Here is a 12,751-nt window from a genome sequence, read left to right as displayed (position 1 = left end):
TCAGTTAACCCTCAGACTGAGGAATGCAGGGTCACCACCTGTGTGGCTCCCTGGGGAGGCAGCTGTGTGTGGAGGGATGCAGGGATGTCCCCTTTTGGCTGTGCTGTTTATTTTCTCAATATTTGTGGAAGGAAACAAGAGCCGGGTGGGGGAATGTGGGGCCAAGGATGAGCTGGGAGGCTGGGCAGCAGAGCGTTGGTTGAGGGTCAGCAGGTGATGGAGGTCAGCCAGCACTTCCCAACTACTCTGTGTGTTCCTGTGACACCCAGCCAGGGCACTCCTCTGCCACCTCCCTCCTGGATGGGGAGTGGGGCTGTGGGTCTCCCTCCTGAGTCTTGCCTCATTCCCTGGTTTAGCCATCTGCTTGGATGCAGCTGGACACACCAGAGCAAACCACTGCCTTCACAAAAATCTATTTTAGGGTGAGTGGGCTCATTCCCACCAGGACCAGGGCTTTGCCAGCTTTCAATAGCAGAAGGTTCTGTGTGATGCTCACTTCATTAAACCTGCCCACTTCTGTAGCGCTGCTCCCCTGCTAAAAAGTTAAAATCTCCCACAAAATGATGTGCTGACCTACAGCACAGGTGATATTCCCAGCAGATGACTGTCTCACAGCTTATATCCTCCTCCTGCTCTCAGCCATTAATAAAACTCAAAAGCAATGACCTTGAGGTCCCTGACAGTGATACCAAACCCCAGCAGCCCTTCACTTCCACACTCTTCATCTCATTTGGGACTGACATGCTTCCAATCAAGGCTCTGCCACCAGACAGGCTGCAAACACACAGCCCTGGCACCACGTAGCAGCTCTGGAGGAGAAATCTGGCCATTGGTGAGAGGCATAGCCCTTGAAAGACAGGCAGGGCTGTCACCATGTCTCTAACCCCTACAGATCTGGGAAATGCAGCTGGCAGGGCCACACGGGCAATTTAGTTCCTGTCTCTGTGACTCAGTTTTCCATCTGTAAATACGAAAAAATACGCTGACATCTGCAGTGGCGGGGATGTCGAACTGAGTGAGCGCTCGCCCCAAGCTCCTCTAGAGCCCAGGGGGAGGGCAACAAAGACTAAATATTATCATTTCTCATTGCAACCAAGACTGCTGAGCAGAAACTGATGCACCAGTGGTGCTGCCCCAGTGGGCTGTATTTGCAGTGTCAGCTAGTGATTGAGCTGAGGCACCTCTGAAAAGCTGGAATCACACACAGAGTGGTTGTCCCCAGCCCCACACCGCCAGAGCCTTGCAGCAGGGAGTAGAGCTGCTGCACCCCATGCTCCAGGCTAGCCAGGGAAGGAACTTCCTGTGGTGTGTCTGCCTGCTCACCCCAGCAGGGCTGGGCAGCCTCAGGGCACCCCAGTGCCATTGGCCCATGCTCGGAGCAGCCTCCCTGCTGCAGGAGAACCAGGCAGCTGCTCTGCTGTAGCATCTCAGCTCCCACCCCGGGCTCCTTACCAGCGGCCCCTGGCTGGGGTTGGGGTTGTGGGGGTGTTTCCCAGTCCAGGATGCCCATCTGGAACCCATTAGGCACCTTTAATCCCCCTCATCCATTCTGGTGCTGTCTGAGCTCCCCCCCACCAACACACACAAACGTTGCCATTCAAGCAGTTAATTTAAACAAATTCTGCCCAGCCGCCACATCGAGAAGCGATGAAAAAGCCAAACGAAGCTGCTCAAAGCCGAGGAGAGAATGGGGAAAAAAAAAAAAAAAAAGAGGAAGAAAGAAAACCAAAAGAAAACCACTCAGCACGGCGGGGCTGATACCCAGAGAGACCAGCTGCATCCTCCCATCCAGCCAGCCCCAGTCCTCCCCTCTCACAGGCAATCAGATACCATGCGGGCTGTGTAATTGGATGGCAAAGGATAGAGAGAGACATCTTAAAGCTTGGGTCTAATCTCATTAGCACCCGGCTGCGGGGATGCTGTGAAATCGTAGGATGCAGGAATGAGCAACATGCTGAGCCCGTGGGGAGGAGAACAAGCGAGCTGGAGCAGGACGACAACACCGGGAGGTGGAAATGCCTCCGGTCAGACAGTGAGAGCTGGAAACACCACCGAGTCCTGGGAATGCAGCCAGCCCCCTTGCTTGCTCCTCACTTCCTTGCTCCTGTTTACCCCACAAGCACAGATCCCCACTCCTGTTACGTGGCCCCAGCTTCATCCCTATGATTGGTAATTAATGGAGTATCCCTGGAGTTGAATACCTACCCCCATCCCACACCCATTTTGCATTTCCACTCTTCTTGCCTCGGACCAGCACACTGCTGCATTTTTCGCTGGGCATGTGCTGGTCCGTGGCAAGAAGAATCACCAGACCACAGGCAAATATCTCAAAATGTGCCATGGTGAGGTCAATTGCAACCCTCATTTCCAGGCCCCTGTTGCCACTGCAAGTCTCTGTCATATGGGAAAAAGCATCCTAGATGGGGTGAAATGGAGGAGATGAAGCACCCACCCATGTATGGGCCTTCTAGGTGGACAGAAATCCCTTTGAGTGTCATACCAGGGATGGGAAGGTATGGGGAGACACAGGGTCAGAATTTCCAGGTCCCTTTCCCAGTTCTGCCATGGGAAGGGTCTGGGGGCGGAGAACTTCCCAGTTCCGGGACGGGAGACACTTTTTGAGAGGTAATCCTGTGCTTTCCACATTTAGTACTCTGTCCATGCAACCTAGCTAACACTTCTCCCTCCTTTCTCCTTAGAATCCCAAAATTACCATTTCTCAAACACTCAAGTGGATGGTCAGGCTCTTTCTGGCTGCACCTCCCAGGGAACCACCTCTCCTCCAGCCTCAGGGCTGGCAGAAAGTCTGTACCACTTTTTTCTCTTCAAGCAGCTCTGCCTCAAATGCCATCCCTCACTGGAGGGGCAGCGAGGACCAGACAGGGAGAAGGAGGTCACGGTGAGGAAACCATTCCAAACCATCCCTGCCATTTCCTGCCTCCCAGTTTAGAGAAAAAAAGACAGCGGGATGTCTTCAGTTACCAACAGCTCCCTTGGGAGCAGTAAAAATTAATCCAGCTTTTCCTATCCTGAAGGGAAATACAGATACAAATGAGGACAAAAGCCTCTGTGGGCAAAGGGGGGTGCAACAACCATGGAAGGGCCTTGGAAGACAGCTGGTAAGACCCCCTAATCCATACTCTGCTTAGCTCTGGCAGGGCAGTGGGAGTCCCAGCCACAGAAGTCTGCGTCTTGCTGGTTAAGTGAGGATAAGCCTGAGATGATAATTGATTTAACACAGATGAGAATCCAGAAAGTGAATCCCCACCTTCCCAAAGCCATCCCCATCACACTGCCAGCAGGGTTCCCTTGCACATGGATGTCAATTGGCACACACAGGGAAATGGGCTCACCAAACCAGGACACCCTCAGCTCATCCCTGCAGGCAGGGCACAGCTTCCCCTTGGTGATGCCTAGGAGTCCTGCTTCACCAGGAAATGCAAAGGGGCATCTTTCCCACTTACACTCATCTGGCCCTTACAGCACTCCAGCATGGGGAACTTTACCCACCTGCAGCACTGGATAAAGCATCCCAGTGCTCTAGGCAGCCCACTTGAATCTGGAGCCCACCAAGCCCAGCTGCTGCTGTTGGGGTTGCAGGCTGTGTGGTCCAGCACCAATGCCAAAAGCACCACAGGTCCCTTGGGAGCAGAAGAGAAAGAGCACGGCACAGGCACCCTGTTGGGAGCAGTGCTGGAAACTGCTGACAGCTTGTTTTCATTGCAGCCCCAGCATGAGAGAGGAGGGGTTGCAGCACCCAGCCGCGGGAAGATCAGCCAGCAAAGGCAGGTTAATTACCTGGCTCTGCACATTCACACGTCTGTGGGATGCACATGCAGTGGTACCAAGTTATAACTTAGCCTCAAATCACTGCATAAGACTTTTTTCTTCCACATTCTGGAACTCAAATTACCAGAGGCTAATTCTGCTCACGATTCTTTAATATCACTTTGAACTCTTCTACTATTTGAGCTGTGAAAACAGGAGGAAGGAAATGCCTTTATGCTGTGCTCAAAATGGATGGACAAAGGCATCAGCTCCTCCAAGTGCTCTTTTAACTCTTTCAGGGGACCAAAGGTGGCTAAAGGCTGAATGTGGGACAATGCAGGCAATGAGCTGTGAGGCAGGCAGGGAATAAATAATTCCTGTGTTTTAATAGCTGTGTAATTAGCACTGCTGCTCAGCTTTAGGAAGACTTGATTTTTCATTGCTTTTTCCCATGGGCTGCAAATTCCCATTTGCCAGTGTACCACTGGGAAGCTGGACAGGGATGCTCTGCATGATGCCATGTGGAGGAGAGGAGTTTGCTGAAAGCTGCACCTCACCACAGACTTTCACTTTAATAACATTACAAACCCCAAATCCAAGCCTGCACCCAAAGCAAGACAGAGGGTGAGCCCAGCAGAACCAGTGGCTCAAGGAGAGAGCCCCAGGAGTGGGGCTTGACCCTGTGCATTGCCAGGGAAACCCTGGAAGCGTCTCAAGAGCCAGAAAAGTGGAGCCGGCCGTGAGTCAGGAGCACAACGGGGTGCATGGAGGGAACGGGGCAGATTATCTCCAGGCAGCCGTCTGGCAATGCCCGCTCCTGGCAGCCCCGGCTCGCTGGCACATAATGGCACAGAACAGAGCCAGGGCGTCCCTGAGCAGGGCTTGCACACCACCCTGGCAGGACGGGGCCCAGGCTGGTGGGAGGCAAGGAGGGAGGCTGCTCGTCTGCAGGCTGGGCCATGGCTGCTACCCTCACCCCAGCACTCCTGTGCCTCTGGAGACTGCGGGTCAAGTCCCAAAATGCTTATGGAAATGCTCAAATATGAAGAGATCTTAAGAATGTGTTTAATTTGTGAGGCCTTGAGGTTGTCTGCACTCAGGATCCCCCAGGCGGTCTTACTGCCCTCCCCCCCAAAAAAGCTGAGATCTGTGGCACATTAATGATGGAGGAAGAAGAAGAGCAGCAGGCAGTGAGCAGCTCCCCGCACAAGGGTGCTCCTTTCCAGCAGGGTTACCCAGCACAAAGTCCCAGAGGTATCTGTAAGGATGCTGTCCCCATGGAGCAGAAGCACAAGGACATATCAGCCTGCCTCAGCTTGGCCCTCCTGCAGCCCCCTGAGCCCTGCCAAGGCTGGGGTGCCAGGAGCAGCCCCTCAGCGCCTGGCAGCCCGCCGGGAGGGGGCTGGCCGCCCGCCCGCCTGGCAGCATCCTTCCCTAGGTAACCTCCCCACCTATTAGTGGCACATTTGTTTCCCCGCGTTTCCTTAGAGCTGTCACGAGCCACACTGACTCTTTGTTCCCGGGGGCTGCAGAGAGGCCGCCCTTCCCCTTCCCCCCAGCTGGTGTGGGGGGGTGTCTGCAGCACACAGACCCCACAGCTCCCCCCTCCCCCCAGCTCCAGGGGTAAACACGCTGCCCCTCCTCATTGGTATTCGGGGGGACACATCCCAGCCTGGCCCCCCCAGCCCTGCTCTGTCCCCAACAGAAGGAGCTTTGTTGGGGAGCGCGATGGGGTGCGGCACCCGGGGTCCAAAACGTGGGCATGGTGACAGCGGGGACACTTGGCCCTCACCGGCAAGGGGAGGGGGATGCTGCTAGAGGGGGAGCTGGGACAAAATGAGGGATGCTGGGGAAGGGGAAGCAGGGAGGTTTGCTCCAGGAAAGCTGCTCTCTGCTCTGAGCTTGGCACTTTGCTCTTGGACCGCAGACCTCTGCACAGAACATCAGCACATGCACATCTGTGCAAAGAGCAAAGGGGCACGTGCCTGGGGAGCCAAAGCAACCCTGCTCCAGCAGGGAAAGATGAAAACACAAGGCTGTGCCCACAGGCCCCTTCCCACACAGCAGCTGCAGGCTCCTGGGCACTTGCTGAGCTCCAGAACCAGCACAAACCTTGCTGCAGGGAGTGAACCTCAACCAAAGCCACAACAGGAGTGACTGTGGGACATGGGGGTGGGTGTCTGGCACAGGAGAGCCAGGGCACAGCCAGAGCCAGCCCACCACAGTGACAGCATTTCCAGGGAGCCAACCAGCAGGCAGGCATCAAATATCCCCCACTAAATTGAAAATGGGGCTCAGGCAAGTCTCCCGCACTGGGAGGGAGCAAAGCTGTGGCACATGCACTCCCCAGAGAGCGTCCCCACCTGGCACCACACCTCCCACCTGGCACCACCATGACTACCCACTGTGGGGGCACAGCACCACTCCTTTATCCAGCCATCACCAAGAACACATTTTTCCCCCAATCCCTGCCTTCCCTCTCTGGGGGCTTTCCTGGTGCAGCCCCAAGAGGAATGGTCACTGGTACAGTCTCGCAAGCAACACCTCCCACGCGCAGCCAGCCCCATCTGAGCGGGGCCTGTTTTGTTATTCCTTTCTCTGACAGCTCCTTTTTCACTTGTCACCCTGTTTTGCTACTACTCAGCTCACAGCTTCCTCTGGCGTGGTTGTGATCCTCTCCTTCTTGAAGGATGTCATTTGCATTTTCTCAAGTTATTTAGCAGCCCTCCATTTTTCTCTGCCTGCTTTTCTAAAGGCAATTAGGGCTGGGTTTAGCCAAATGTAGGGGTGGTGAGAGGAACCTGCCTCAGGGCTTGCCATAATATCACCTCTCCTCACCAGGCAGCACATCCAGCTGTGGTGCTCTCTGCCACTCAGCTCAAAACTCCCTTTAAATAGCCCTGGGTCCACGGTGGGTCTGGACCAGCCCCTGGTCCTTCTGTCAGCTCCCAGACAGAGGCAGCCATAGAGCTTCACTATTCCTCTGCGGGCTCTGGCCACAGAGGAGTCTCACGGAGCATGACAATCCCCCCAGCTCCTACAACATTTCACATGTCCCCGGCTCAGAAAGTCACCAGCCCTGATTGAGATGTTAATGCTGTTTCTAGGGAGCCCCTGCCCTTACAGACTGAGAGCAGCACGGCAGCCCTTCCCCCTGGGCTTGCCTGCCAGCTAAGATGTGGCACCATCTCCTTCACCATTTTAGCTGGCATGGGTCCGACACAAACTGACAGTCTGTGGCCCCTGTCCTAAATCTCCCTCCTTCTGGAGACAAGACTTTTTCCCCCCTACTCTCTGCTCACTCTCTCTCAGCTCCCATTCTGCCTGAGCAAGGAGCAGCTACTGCAGCTTTTGTTGAGGGAAACCACTGGGCAGCTGCTCCCATGGGGATGCATCCATCTGGGATTGTGACTCCCCTGCAGGAGCTACTCCCCAGAGCTCCTCACAGCTAAGCACCCACTGCTCCTCTCCTCCCTCGCATCAGCTCGGCTTCCCTTGGAGAAAACTATTTATTTATAGCCATCCTGGCTGCCTTTAGCACATTTCAACAGCCCACGTCTTTGCCTCCCTGATGATGCGCCCGCAGCATTTCTGTCCTCACCCTGCTGCTACAGCCATTCCAGACTCCTCTCTCCTCCTTGCATCCCCAATCCAGAACCCCCAAGGGACTTAGAAACAGCTTCAAGAGGAAGTTTTAAGGGGAGCTGAGCAGAGAAGAGAGAGAGTGTTACAAAACTCCTATTTCATCCTTCACCCCCACAAGGAAGCAGAGAGAAACTCTGCTTGCTTTTTCTGTTGGGGGCTGTTGGGAAAAAAACCCCAATTCCTGCCAGCTTGGGAGAGATGGTAAAAGAAGATCTACCAGCATCCCCTTGGCTCCTGGTGTGCATCAGGGCTGTACTGGAGCACCACTGCTGATGTGTACGGCTGTGGCACACTGGGGACCAACAGCGGGCACTGCAATAGAAGAGGTCACCTTCTTGCCTGGGTAATTCTTACTGGAAGGAAAGATCCTTCTTTTTATCATCCCTCCTCTTCGCAGGAGATGTGCTTTTCCCCAGTGAGCTGCTGGGGGACCCTGGCTCTCCCCCCTGAGCCCACAAAGCTTTGTTCTTCCGTCCAGTGCTGACAGTTTAATTAAACCCAGTTTGAGAATGGGTCACTGAGGTCAGGCGCTCTCCAGCGAAACCTCAGCTCAGCACCACTTCCAGCCACCAGCACTGCTTAATGAGTTATCCACACATAAATAAAGGAGCCATGCAGGGAGTCCCCCTGCCTCCTGGCCCCACTGCCAAGGACCACCCCCACTATCTCAGACTGAAATGGGCTCTGGGCAGGCGTCAGCTCAGTATTTCCAAATTCCAAGGGGAAAACATTCCTCTCCAGGCGTCTCACCTCCCCCATGCCCTCATTTGAGGTTTGCTTCCCGTTGGCCCTTTGCTGCCATTCCCCAGTTTATTTAAGCCCCGACGGATCAGGTTTAACTCAAACCCTTTCCATTATCCCGATGCACAAATGCTCTTTACAGCCAACTTCCATGTAACTAATTGTAGCTCGAGCCGGGCTGGGAGACCACAAAGTACCACAACGTGGATGAGGCTCTGACACTCAGGAGGTGCACAAAGAGCCCTCCATCCCAACCTGAACCTCAGGGACTCTTCTTGTGCTCCTGAAAAATTTTCATCAGGTTCAGCAGAAAAGGTACAGAGGGAAACTGCTCTATGGGTATCACATACCCTAATTCAACAGACTTGTCTTCGTCTTCTGTGTAACTGATGTGCTGAGAAAGATCCATCAAGACTATGCCTAGAAAAGGCTAGAGCACCCAGGCCAGCACTCACCTAAGTAACCCCCAGCAGCTCCTGCAATCCACCCCTGGCTTTCTGCTTCAGCTGCCACCAGACAGCCTCATTTCCCAACAAAACAGATCTCAGCCTGACTCATTCAGTAGGTTTTTGCTAATTCAAGACCTGCCAGTACAATGTTGTGAGGACATGAGGAGCTAGCAAGGACTCCTGAATTCGAGAAGCATGCCATGGGTGGCTGCAGTCAGCAGGTCAAGGGAAAGCCTGTTTGTTGGAAGTGATCTGGAGATCAGGGTTTGCAAGAAAATGGTGCTGGTAAGAGTCTTGTTTTCCCAGACCAGCACAGGTCCTGGCCTGTTTCTGGGCAGGGAAAGGGTCTTGAGCAGTGGGGCCACCCCAGATCCATTTCAGCAGTTAAACAAGTGCAAAGCCCAATGGGGAGGCTCCAATTTCGCTCAAGGAGAGCTGATTTCAATTCAGCTAAAACCTGTTCCCCACTGACTCATATCCCTGTAGCCTGACCCGGGTTTGCAGCAATTTAAGAGTGTCCTTATGACCTCCCTCACTGGCTGGCCTAGCACTGGTCCAGATCCCACCTCCTGCTAAGCCAGCATGTGTGTCTAGACAAGCCACCCAGGGCACCCCCTGCCCTGCCATCCCCCTGAGCACCTCAGCAACCAAGGAGAGGGAGCAGCAGGTCCTCTGGCACATGGGCTCTGTTGAACAAATGCAGAACTCGAGGATCTGCCAGGACACTGGCTCCTGGTCTCCCTCTGGGCAGACCCCAATGCTGCACCCCTACTCTCATAAATGTGTGTGGGGGAACCTGCTGCAGAGGAGGCTGGAGGGTGGCTCAGAGTGTCCCCTGTCCCCAGTCCCACCGCTCATCACAGGGACCCTCTGCTCCAAGCACACATCAAAGCTCCCCAAGACGTGGCACCAGCTATAGTTGAGGAGCTGCAAAATCTGAGCCTGTGCACACAGCCCTAGATTGAACAAGAAAAGCTCCAGGTGCTTTTCCAGGCATCCTGTATCCAGTATCCAGGCAGTTTGCCATGACAGAAATGACCAGAAAACAACTTCAAAACAGGGTGGGAGGGAAAAGGTTTGAAATAACCCCCACATTGCAGTAAGCAGTAAAACAACAGGAGGAGGCTGAAATGCACCTGAACATGAGGTGGCTGCAAGGAACACCTTGCACAGCCCTCTTAAACTCTCAGGTTGTGTGCAGGCCCCTGCACACCGTGGCACAGTCCTGGCTCCACACAAGCCTGGCACTCTGTATGTGTAGGAGACACACATGCTGCTCTTCTGCAACTCCACAATGAATTGTTAGGGTTTGCTTGTTGAAAGAGTCTGGTATTAAAATCTAGAGAAGATTAAAAAGGAAACAGCAATATTTGTAAAATTATTCTCTGGCCTGTGTTTCTGTTATGCAATGGGTGGCTGGAGGAGTTTGGGCCCTTGCTGGCGCCATGACATGGCACAGCTGAGCTCAACAAATGCCATTTGATAATTAATGGAACGCCTGTGCTACCAGCTGCCATTACCTAGGCCCATCTTTGGCACCTGTCCATCACTTCACACATCCCATACTGGCAACCCACACAGCGTTTTAACCCTTCATTACCCACCCCAGGCTGGACTCTGGGACTGACTCCCTGGCACTGTTGGAACAAAGTGGTTCAGCCACAGCCTGACAGCACAGGCAAGGCTGCCTGGCCCCAACATGGCCATGCCTGTCCTGGGAATGTCTCAGCACAGACAGTTATTTCATCCATTCCTGCCTTGCCTCAGCAGGGACCTGGCATCCTCATGTCACAGCTGATCAATGGAGATACAAGATGTTGCAAGCAGAAAGCTTGTGTCCTGGCAACCATCACCCCAATCCACAGGGTATAAGCTGCTTCTCTGAGTGATGGAGAGCACCCAGCCCCAGTCTGGCATGCACCCTCTGCTCCTCACAGCACCCTTCCCAATGTATGTAGTGCCTGACATAGCTGAGAGCCTGTAAACACTTTGTTTGAACAATGCTGGCACTGCTGAAAGCACCATTGCCTGAGCAAAACAGCCCCAGGCAAGGGAAACCCAATATGGAACAGAGAATATTTATCAAAACCCTAGCAGCCCTCCCAAGCAGCCTGCTGCTGCACAGAGGGAGGAGGAGCAGAGAGATCTGTGGAGCTGGGGCTTGCACAGCAAGAAACAGGCCCTGGAGTTGTTTCTGCAGGTGCAGAGGGACAGGCAGGGATGGGGACACGTAGAGCAATGCGAGGAGAGGGCAGCAGGCATGAAGGGCTGGATCTGCCCTGGGCAGGGCTCCCCCCTCCTTCTCCAGACACCTACAGAGAAGCAGCTCTTGAGCAGGGCTGTGGGGCTCTCTGTGCCCCATGGAGGTCTCTGGAAAGTTACCTCTTTCACCCTCCTTTCAGGAGAACCTGGGCAGGTGTGTAAGGGAGCCCTGCTCCAAAGCCCGTGATCCACACGCAGGGAGGAGGCTGAGGAGCTCTCAGCACCTCTCCTCCTGACACTGCACAGGCACAGCTCAACTCTGCGATGCCAGACCTGGCCCAGACTGCCAGCACCTCATCCCATATCCCCATGTGTTACAAGGACATCCTTAACACTGCCAGTCTCAGTCCCCTGCAAGTCACAGCCCATTTCCCACCTTGCTGCATGCTCGGCTCACACAGAAACAGGGAGCATTCCCCTGCCAGAGCCCTCACTGGCACAACACACCCTAACCACCAGCACATCCCCCCAGGAGCAGCACCCTCCCGAGGCATCAGGGTCCCTCCCAACCCCATGGCAGTCCCCAGGTGAGCCCACAGCAGTCCCCAAGGGAGCCCTGCGGGCACAGAGGGCACTTACAGCCGCGACAGCGCCTGGTTGTTCTGGAAGAGAAGCTCGGGCAGGGTGTGCAGCTGGTTGCGGTTCAGCCGTCTGCAGGGACAGAAGAAAAGGGTCAGGGTTGGGAGTACAAAGCAATGACCCCATCTGCAGCCCAGCTGGATGCACCACGCAGAGCTGGGCACTTTGGCTCGCTCAGAGAGGCCAATAGAGCAGAGCATCCCACCTGGAAAGGACAGCCCCATCCTGCTCACCACAATCCCAGGCAGGGACAACCACGGGGCACTAATAGGCCCACTCACAATGTTGTAATTACATGCAGAGAGGAGTCCAAGCTGTTAACTGCTGACTGCTGCTTAACTGCGCTCTTAACCTGCTGCTCTGCTCAGCTCCTCATATTTGCTCGAGCAGCTTGGGATTTTTAAACTGCTGAGCTATTTTACTGAGTGCTGGACCAGAACTTACAGCTCCCTTGCTAACATACAAGACACAGCTGATACAGCAAAAGTCATTTGTGTTTAACCTGCTCCTCACTTCAAAAGCATCAGAAAGGACTCTAAGATCTATAGAAACAGAAATAGGTGTGCTTCCCAAACTGTAAAATACCACTGCCACGCAGAAGAGAAGCTGTTTGAAGTCAGGCAGCACCGATACATTAGGGTTTAAGGAAAAAAGGAAAGGATGCTCTCTGCCATAAATCCAGCAGCCCCTCACCAACCTCCCTCCATGACCAGACACTCACAGCCGCTCAAGCTCCTTCATGTCATCAAACGCCCCACGCTCCACCACGCTGATCTGGTTTTCCATCAGTTGCCTGCAGAGAGAAGGGGTCAGCTTTCTGCAAAAGTGGTCCCCAGTGCCCCCATTGCTTCTTTTGACCCAGGGCACCTCACTCCCATTATCCCCTCAGCACAACCCAGACCCTTCCCACTGTCTCCCAGCTGGAAATCCACCAGGCTCAGCCCAGCACAACACCCTCCAGCCCTGCTGGCTAAGGCCCACAGAAAGAGGCTAACTCCAGCAGCCCTAGGAGGGGCCACAAACCAAGCACAGTATCCACCAAGGTGGGAGCATCTGGCCCCACATCAGGAACTCACAGGACACGGAGCTGCTTCAGCCCGGCAAAGTCATTCTTGTTGATTCGTGTTATGTTGTTGCCATTGAGCTCCCTGCGGAGAGAAGGGGAAGAAATTAGCGAGAAAGCTCTCAAGAGGCAGCCAAGCACTGGGCATCCCCAGTACCTCCCCAAAAACGGCAGGCAGGGCCCAAAGGACAGTAGGGGCTGGTGCAATTCTGTGTCCCCTCACCAGGCCCCAGGAATGACCCCT

General features: G+C 54.3%; 1 protein-coding gene across 1 annotated transcript in view; it reads right to left on the bottom strand.

Annotated features, from left to right (window-relative positions):
- The window catches only part of SLIT1 (slit guidance ligand 1), a 61,135-nt gene that overhangs the window by 36,371 nt on the left and 12,013 nt on the right, over positions 1 to 12,751 (bottom strand). The window contains exons 2-4 of the mRNA XM_058029088.1: positions 12,521 to 12,592; positions 12,166 to 12,237; positions 11,445 to 11,516 (exon numbers count right to left, since the gene is read on the bottom strand). Coding sequence (XP_057885071.1) covers positions 11,445 to 11,516; positions 12,166 to 12,237; positions 12,521 to 12,592 — 216 coding nt within the window. The remainder of the gene's footprint in view (positions 1 to 11,444; positions 11,517 to 12,165; positions 12,238 to 12,520; positions 12,593 to 12,751) is intronic.

This window comes from Melospiza georgiana, chromosome 8 (assembly GCF_028018845.1).
Source record: "Melospiza georgiana isolate bMelGeo1 chromosome 8, bMelGeo1.pri, whole genome shotgun sequence".
Lineage (NCBI taxonomy): Eukaryota > Metazoa > Chordata > Aves > Passeriformes > Passerellidae > Melospiza > Melospiza georgiana.
This window is presented reverse-complemented; position numbering and strand designations above follow the sequence as displayed.